This window comes from Asparagus officinalis, chromosome 3 (genome assembly GCF_001876935.1).
Source record: "Asparagus officinalis chromosome 3, Aspof.V1, whole genome shotgun sequence".
NCBI lineage: Eukaryota > Viridiplantae > Streptophyta > Magnoliopsida > Asparagales > Asparagaceae > Asparagus > Asparagus officinalis.
Genome location: NC_033796.1, coordinates 12,368,014 through 12,377,383, shown reverse-complemented (window position 1 = coordinate 12,377,383; position 9,370 = coordinate 12,368,014). Strand labels below are relative to the sequence as shown.

At 38.1% G+C, this 9,370-nt stretch overlaps 1 protein-coding gene across 1 annotated transcript; it reads right to left on the bottom strand.

Moving 5' to 3' along the window:
- Positions 915 to 8,378, bottom strand: LOC109833026 (pyruvate kinase isozyme A, chloroplastic). The gene is made up of 6 exons (XM_020400558.1): positions 8,195 to 8,378; positions 6,204 to 6,294; positions 5,908 to 6,101; positions 4,358 to 4,479; positions 2,093 to 2,571; positions 915 to 1,393 (listed from the first exon to the last, which is right to left on the bottom strand). Exons 1-6 carry the CDS (start codon positions 8,354 to 8,356, stop codon positions 1,092 to 1,094), a joined length of 1,350 nt encoding a protein of 449 aa, XP_020256147.1. The 5' UTR covers positions 8,357 to 8,378; the 3' UTR covers positions 915 to 1,091.

Below are 9,370 nucleotides of genomic sequence, written 5' to 3'. Positions count from 1 at the left end.
CCTGTGACGTTTAGGAGAGTAGACAAAGGGAGTGATATAACCCATGATGCATGATTTAATTGGAGATATATGAGATGAGATTGACTTATCTCTTTTGATTACCTAGGCTTTGCGGTACGCTAGTCATTAGAAATTAGTATACTTGTATTGTTGCTTAGCAATACATGTTTTAAAGAAATCCAGTTCATGATCAAGCAACAGAGAGGCTTATCTACGTTTAAATTAAAAAAATATCAATTGGTTGTTGATATGTTACAAGTTGGTGGTTCAACGTAAAATCGCTGCACGAATTCTCACCCATAAGCATTTTATTAATTACGATCTAATTGATGGCCAATTGCACTAAATTATTCTTCCTGAATTCACAGTGATGTGCGGTGGGTACCTTGATTTTATGACTCCAGAGCAGTGCAAGATTAGACGATCCCAAGTAATCCGGCATCCAAGGTTCAATTATGGGGGGGAATAAATGGCATTAAAATGAATCTTAGTTCCCTTACTTACTGTTTAGATAAATATTTATTCAGGCTGCAACGCTAAATCTGGACTCAAAAAGTCACAACACCAAAGGACCATCCATCATGATGCCAAAGTATAAAAAGCTGCGTAGCCTTTTCAGATTTTGGAACAGCGTTGCTTTTGCAAAGATGAAACAAAACCGCATCATCAAAAGAAACAATAATTCCTAAGGGGTCATCTTCCAATTTTACAAAATCAATTAACATCTGCTGTGATGATGACCCCTGCGACATTATTGTGATTCAAATAATCCAACATAGAGAAAGTTGAAATTCACCTATTACAGAAGTGGGAAATCAACTAACTGTACGACATGTCAGCATGGCTAGTTGTTTTCTATACTTCGCGAAGGCTCTAAATCATCAAAAGACTTATATATTTAAATAATAGGAACAAGAGAGAACAACCATGAATCTGGCTATAAGTAATATCAAAAACTGGAACAAACTGATGAGGTCCCACAAATCACAAAAATTAAGCCATCTAAATGGTATCAGTTCAAGGCATACAAAGGATATAAACCAAAACAAACAATACAACAAACAAATCATACACTCGACTTACCCTGTTATTTAGGGGACATTCATTACTTGGATTGATTGCAGAGAATCAGAGAGAGCAATGACCAGATCACCAGACTGGATCATTCCCCTTGCCTTGAGAAGAGAGAATGTACGGTTGAGATTGCTCTCCATGTCATCAGAGCAGCTGAGACGGAAGGGAATGAGGCCCCATTGAAGATTTAGCCGTCTCCTCACTGAGGTTGAGCTTGTGAAGGCAAAAACTGGGCAGTCTGGGCGACAACGAGAAAGAAGAGAAGCCATATGACCAGTCGTTGTGAAAACAAAGAGAGCATCCACCCCCAAATTGTTAGCTGTCATGATTAATAAGAAAAAAGAAAAAATAAAGAAAGGTCAATTATAAGAAAGATGATTTCTCGATTACTAGCACATACAAGATTATCAAAACCTCCATTTTCTCAATTTATCCTAAGAAGTAAAATTTGATTTTTGGTTGTTCTCTGATTGTCATTAGACACAGGGAATCAGATGGATACCAGATAATCCTCACTGCTGCCAATTGAAGGCTGCTTTTATTTAATCAAACTGAGAGTTTGCCAGCAAACATAAGGAGAAGCTGGTGGTTGATGCTATATACTAGAAGAACGAGCAAATAATTCAATCCAAAGTAAAGGGTTTGCAGATACACCCTGTGTTAATCGCCAAATTGAACTTCGTACCCCCACAATTCTATTGTGGCAAAGAGACCCCAAATGAAGAAAATTTTGACCCATTAGCGGTCGATCTTCAACAACAGAACTCTTTCAAGGGGTCTATCTGCAACAGTAGAACTAAAGGGGTAGTAAGCTCAATTTGGCCATAGTATAGGTGCCTACCCACAATTAACCCTTTAATAAAAATGAAATATTGAAGAAATGACTACATCATATTTCAATTTGCATGATGGATGCCCAAGGGGTTTTTCCCCCTCCCTCCAGAAACAACACTAATAAAGCCGCACAAATAGAAGAATGTATATGATTTACCCAAATAGAAGAATGTATATGATTTACCCATTTTTGCAGCTGAATTGCAAATCTCTTCTGAGATTTTATCCGAGAAAGATGATGCTACATTCGGGAGCTCCATAGCTTCACGACGCTTCTCTTCTCTCCACCATCGTTCAATCCTTAGGCTCACACTTCTTAGAACAGTTAAAGCCTTTTCTGGGTACTGCCCCATGGCAGACTCACCAGAAAGCATCAATGCATCAGCCCTTTGCCTTACAGCTTCAGAAACATCAGCAACTTCAGCTCGTGTAGGTGTAGGATACTCAATCATAGACTCCAGGAGTTGAGAAGCAACAATGACTGGCTTATTCAGCTGCCTACACATTTTAACAACCCTCTGCTGAGCTGAAGGAACCTGTTCCAATGGAATTTGAGCGCCCAAGTCTCCTCGTGCTACCATGGCTCCATCTGAAGCCCGGATGATTTCTTCTAAGTTCTTCAAGGAATCGATACTCTCGATTTTTGCGATCACCGAAATGTCACTGTGAAAGATCAAGTAATTCAGATTAGGTTAAGTTGGAAAGGAATAAGAACTTTTAAGGAGAAATTCATTAAAACTCAAATTCAACTAACTGGTGATTTTGCATTATCTGGATAAAATCCAAAAAATAAAAATATTTCAGGTCATTCTAAAGTATAAATTTCATACAAAAATGCGGATGGTCATCGCAATAATTAAAATATGTAATTTTTTGATGACAATCATCAGAAAGAGGTCACTGCAGATAAGTAAGCCTTTGGCTACTGATATTCAGACCAATAATGTTCCACTCTTCAACACTGCATGCATATTCCACAGTTGGCCAATTTCTGAGGTAGGTATCCAACTGTTACCTCTGAATACATGTCAAATCCCCAGTGGTAGAGTATTATGGATTCAACTTTGTTCACCCTTCAAGTTTGGTCCCTAAAAGCATAATCCGTATTCCCTTTTTTTTCAAGAAATTTAAGATAGAGAAATTGATGACAGCACAAAATCTTTTGGCAACTAATTTTGAGCAATGTTTAACGATAATAACCCTAAATTGGTTAGTAGGTAGTTACTGTTGAATATGTTAGCATAGGATTGGGTCAAAATAATGGTCGGTAACACAGATTTCATGACCTTCATATGTTTATTATTTGGACAGTGGAGCATAACTTTTATACCTCGCACTCCTTAAATTATTAATTATCAATATTTTTTAAGCTGATGTTGTTATTGCTTTGAAAACTTTCTGTGGTTTCCTAAACATTTTTCCTTATAGCATCTTTAATTGTTTAAGCAGAAATAATTAAGCTGAACAAAAAGGTGCAAGAATAAAAAAAGTCAGGATACCAAAACTTTTTGCTCTAAAGTAAGTCAATTTCTTTTTTATTTTTTTCCTGAATGAAAAGGGGATAATATGTGACAACTACAAAAAAATAATGCCACTCATTTAGTTAGTCAATTCCAAATGATGTAAAATAACAATCAGAATGGGAAAGGTTCGAAGAAGAAAGTTCAATAGTTTCAGAACATCTACAAATATCATTATCCCCATTTATATATACAATAGTCAATATGCAAAATTATTAAACTAATCAATATTAATGTAAGTCTTACCTAAGGAAAACTTGACAACTTGTGAAGTTTGAGGGTCATACTCATAGGTAAATCTTTGTCAACTTATCACCAACTAGGATCAAAGGATACATATGCAAGGAGTCCATATTTACAAAGAATATTAGAGAGCACAAATTGTTTTAAAGTATATGCATGGTCTGTATTATATCACACTGAGACAGGAAATTAACAAGTGCTTTGGTTTGACACCATGATGGGAATAACAGCCGAACACTGACATGAAGTTTGAATGCAAATTTGGAACATAGAAACTTTCAGGCAGTTTAAGCAAATCAGTATCACTCTATATAAGCAAATAAGCTATAAGATGAGCTGAGACTCCTCCATTGTGCCACGATCTAACAAGAAATAATGTGACCATAACAATAAAGGATGTGTAATATACTATAGGAAATAATGGGTATGAGGTGACAACTCATTTTGCTAAATGAGCTACCAAGAAGTAGTCATATGATGGGCACACCTTGCTAGTCACATCAAAAGGTGTGGACCTCACCTCTTTATCTCTTAGTAGCTCATCTTGCTAAATGAGCTGCCATCTCATAACCATCATTCCCTATACTATATAAACTTTTTTATTTCAGGGTGGCAAAAGAACAATGAGAGCAAATAGAAGGAAGCCTTAGCGTAAGGGAGGGGAGGGAGGAGATATTATTTGTTACCTGTCCCGACATCTAGCAGCTATGTAACTTTTGAGATGATTGATGACTTCTGCAGACTTGACAAATGAAACTGCAATGAAGTCCACACCTTCAGCAATCCCAAAATCTATGTCCAGCCAGTCCTACGCAGTTTCAAAAGCGAGATGCAATAAACTACACAGAAAGTTGAAGTAAAATGAAAGAGCTTCTTTTAGTGATTAGAGCATGTCTGGGGAGTCGGGGACTTCAGATTACATAATACACTTAAATGGATTATAATCTAAGTGAATTATAATCTAAAGTGTTTTGCAAGTTCAGTGGATTATAATGCATTTTTTATAGTAGAATGTTTGGTAAATTAGTGGATTATAATCCGTCATTGTTGTCAAAATGACCAAGAAGGACATAGGGTTGGTGGTGAACTATTGAATAATGCATTGGATTTTGTGAAATCATTAAAGTGTATAATTGTCTTTTACATGGTCAAACCTCGTGGCTTATAATCCACCAGAAAATAAGCTAGAATACCCCTAGTGTATTTTTTAGTGGATTATATGCCAAAATAAGTTGCTTTCCAAGCATCTCAAAGTGACTTATAAGTCACTTTGACCATTTGCCAAACATGCTCTTAAATTCTTCAGAAAGCTTTCTAAAACTGATTCTTGTGTGTGCATAGGGAACTTTCAGTGACCAGAAGTATTTTCTTTTCAATCTTAGGGTCAATATACCCAACCAAGTTTACTAACTTGCATCTGCTCTGACCTGCAAAACAATGAGTAAACAGGACCCAATAAAATAATTTCACAAACTTAAACTCCAGGTTGAGTTTTTTTACTGAATCATTTCCTGTTGTTCACCCAAACTTCCCAGGTGTTACTTATGTATAGTTAGTACAGCGTCAAACAAACTTTAAATCAGTTCGTTCAATATTAGAAAGTAATGGCTTTAAAATTACAGAGTATAAAGTACAAATCATCAAACACGCTGATTCCTTCTAAAGGTTCACACATGGAATTGGATTTTTAGATTACAAAGCAATGATGCAAAGGAAAAAATATCCAATGCCTGTAACTGTATATGGTTTGCATATTGCAAGTACTCTACTAGTGTCCCTGATGAAGCTATACCATATAAGAGAATTAAGATGTTCAGGCCACGTGGAAAATACAAAATACATAAGCAGGTCAAAATTTTGTTGAGTTTGATCAGCCAACATGTTTCCATCTCAGATAATATATAGACCCTTGTTTCAATTACTATGTCGTCCATTAGTGGTGGATCCAGGATTTTCATAAAGTGGACAATTAAACTTGTTATTGTTGTAGATTGATTAACTCAAATAGATAGCAAAACCGATTAAAATAGAAATGAGGGAAGCCTATGGTAGAAAATATGGAATTCAGTTGGCTTACCAATTATATCAAAGGCTATACATTGGGAAAAGGTCCTATATCAAAGTGGTGTCACGTGACACCACTTTGACATAGGAGGATATGGCCCTGCTGTCCATATGTTAGATTGACTAAGGAATAAAAGGAAACTTCTGAGACAGTTCATGAGAAAGGCCCCACCTTAGGAGATATTGTAGGAAGCATGGCATTGCGTTCTCGAACTAGACTACCATCTCTCCAGAAAGTAAGATTAGCCCGTGGCAGCAGCAGTCCAGGATCAGTACAACGACATTTAACATCCGGTCCAAGCTTCTCAACCACCTCAAACCTTACCATTCCTCCATCAACGAGAAGGTCATCACCAACCTCAACATCTGTACAATAACAAAAAGATATATGTCACTATCTGTTGACTTAGATAGCATAGTTACTTGTGTGCTTGTATCCAACAAAGTCTCGATATACAGGGTCATAACCTTCAGCAAAGCCATCATAATTGACAATGATGGTGTGGTCTGGGAGTGGTGAGCTAAAAGCTCTGACAGTAAATGTCCATATTTCACCATCCTGCAAAGATGAAAGTTTCAAACATGTTAAATCTGAAAATATATCAAATTCACAATGATGGGGGAAAAAGAGAAGTGGCTAAATGTTGCCAGCAACAGAATTTTTGTCGGTTGGTATATCGTATATAGGATTCTTTTATTGTATTTGCAGAACTCAAAACAGCAGGATTCACTGGATTCTGAAATATGACTTCTTACTGCAGTGAACTTACTTGAATAATGAATTATGATAAGTGCCAGCAAAAATATTGCACCATTACAGAAAATGTAGCTCCGGAGATTAAAGTTCAAGCTCAGATATAGCTGATATATGAAACAGAATCTCCAGTTCAAATAATTCTGGAGCCGAAAAGTATAACTATATGTCATGATTTCCTCTACTAAGGCCTAACTAAGAGTCCAGTCTCCACTGAACAGTCCTCCCCAGAGACGAACTACAGTTTGTCATCATGCTAGAGTTCTAGCAAGTTAATTGTTACTGACATAACTGAGATAACTATGTAGAAACATTTGCAGCTTTCCATAGCATGTTTTAAAAATAATGATTACATGATTTTAACAATTAAACAAAGTATGTTGGGTATGATGGCAATTTTGGTGAATATATGAGATATGGAATGAAGGCTGAACCAAGAAGTTTTCTTATGCAACCCCAAGAGTCCTTACTTCTTAGTATGTCCATACTTTCACAGGTACAGTTTCAATAATTCCCATGTTACGGTTTGCTTCCCAGTTGAATCTTTGACGCTTTGAAAATCATTTACCTCTCTTGTAACCATTGTGCGATTCATGAGATGGTGAATGAAGACATGTTTAGACTACATGAAATTGAAATTATTCCAATAACACTTTAATAAGAACTTGTAAGGTCCAAACCGAGGATGAAATATTGGGTCAATCACGGTTTTGGTTTATCCTTTTTGTATTGGTTCAGCAAGATTTGGGGGTTTTGATTTTTAATAATTTTTTAGTGGAGTTATCAGTAAATTATCCTTATTAGAATAAATTAGAATATCATCAGAAGCTTCTTTTTTTCCCCAATTGATTCTGTTATCTTCTCTAAAAATATCCAATCAACTTTTGCTTTTCAAGCTTCAAAGCTCCACCTATATTAGACTTTATTAGACAACTTCGGTCTGTACTAGTCGCCTATTAGCCATATCCACTGCCAATGTTACATTAAATGCTGGGTGTTTCTAGGCGTCGGACTTGGCGCCCAGCGCTTAGTCGCCTAGGCGGACGCCTAAGCGGTTTCTGAGTGTTTTTTCTTTCTTTCTTCATTTAAGTGGTGGTCGATGAGGTTTTGCTGAAGATCGGAGGAGGTAGTTGAAGTGTTCATATTTGGAGGTTAATGGAGTTTGGAGGACGTGTAGGCTACGACACATAAAATCACAATCAAGACCTACAAGGTGCAATCCACGTAAACAGACAATGCTCCTCTAAACGCTCGTAAAATCTAGATTGACAGCCTAAATACCGCCTAGGCGCTAGGCGCTAGTTAGGCGGCCTAGGTACCGCCTAGACCTAGGCGTAAGAACTAGGCGGAGGTTTTTTAAAACAGTGTCCACTGCGTCAGTCAGTTTTGACTAGATCAGATTGGCTTGCTTAAATCTAATGAGATATGGCTGATACATAACTATAAGCCAATACCTCAGAGACCAAACCCTGCTATATTTGATCTCTACTTGCGTATCACCAGAAACACCTAATTAACATGCATTTGATATGAGTGAGGACAGCTAAAATTGCAAAAAAAAAAAAAAATTGCACCCAGATCATCGATGACCAAGCACTAAATCTAATGAGCTTCATTAAGAGATCAGAAAATTTCTTGGTCTACTCTATCTAGCCGAAAAAACAAACAAAACATTAGAAAAAAAGAAAAAGAACAAATAATTCACCTCAGTTTTAGCTGAGGCAGACCCACCAAGATCCCCCATATGAATCTCACTCCCCTCGGTATCCATCATCACGGCAACAGCGAACCCCTTCTCCTCATTAAGCCTCCTCACCTGCCTTATCACCTCACGGTGCCACTCGTGGGACCCATGGCACATATTCATCGCGACATGCTCCGCCCACCGCCAGCGCCCTCCAGACTCTCGCCCGCACGTGGCGCCGACGTTGCACACGAGCTTCGTCCTCCGCGTCGACCTGAACGTTCTCCTTCATTCTCCGCATCCGACACGCGTGACGTCGATCGCCGCGGCGGAGGAGGAAGACGGTGACGCCGTTGCGGAGGCGAGGAGGCGGTAGCGGCGGAGGAGCAGGAGATGGCGCGGAGAGGCGAGGAGGGGGAGGCGAGGGAGAGGGGGAAAGGGGGGGACATACAGGAAGCGGGTAGGGAGGGAGCGGGCGGGGGCGGAGGCGAGAGTGGAGGGATAAAGTCATTGTCATGATTAGGAGGATATTGGAATCGGGCGAGGGAGAGAGAGAGGTTTGGTATATATTTAAGGGGTTTTTTTCGAGAGGAGACGGAGATTTCGAAGTGAATCCGTGGGAGTGAGAGGGGATGTTTTGGAGGCCAAGACTTTGGAGCTGTCGCCCTAAGTGGGAAAGGGGATGATGATTGACAAGTTTGGTGAAGGATAGTATTTGTAACCTGCTTGTTTGGCTTCGTATAATAAGTGGGTACTAGCGGTGGGCACGTGCGCAGCGCGTGCTTGCTTCATGTAGTTGTTTCGCCAAATAAAATAAAAAAATTTAAAAATACAAAGAAAGAGGTAAAAATACAAACACTTCTCCAGGAGAATGGAACTCAGGATAAAAAGTAACGCACTTCACTCAACAATTCAATTAAGTACAAGGACTAATGAAGGGGAAACAGCAGACTATATAGGTTTGAGAAATAGTTGATTTTTCCCCTGTTACCAAAAGAATTTGTACAGATCGATGTTTCTTAAAGAAATATTTAACCGTATCAGATGTAGAATTTCTGAGAGGCCTCCACTTTTAACTTACAAGTAGCATATGTTAAGGAAAAAGCAAAATATAGTAATTAGTACATAAACATCTGAAAAGAAATATAGAGAAAAAACTACATACAAAGAATTTTTAACATATTGTTTATACAAATA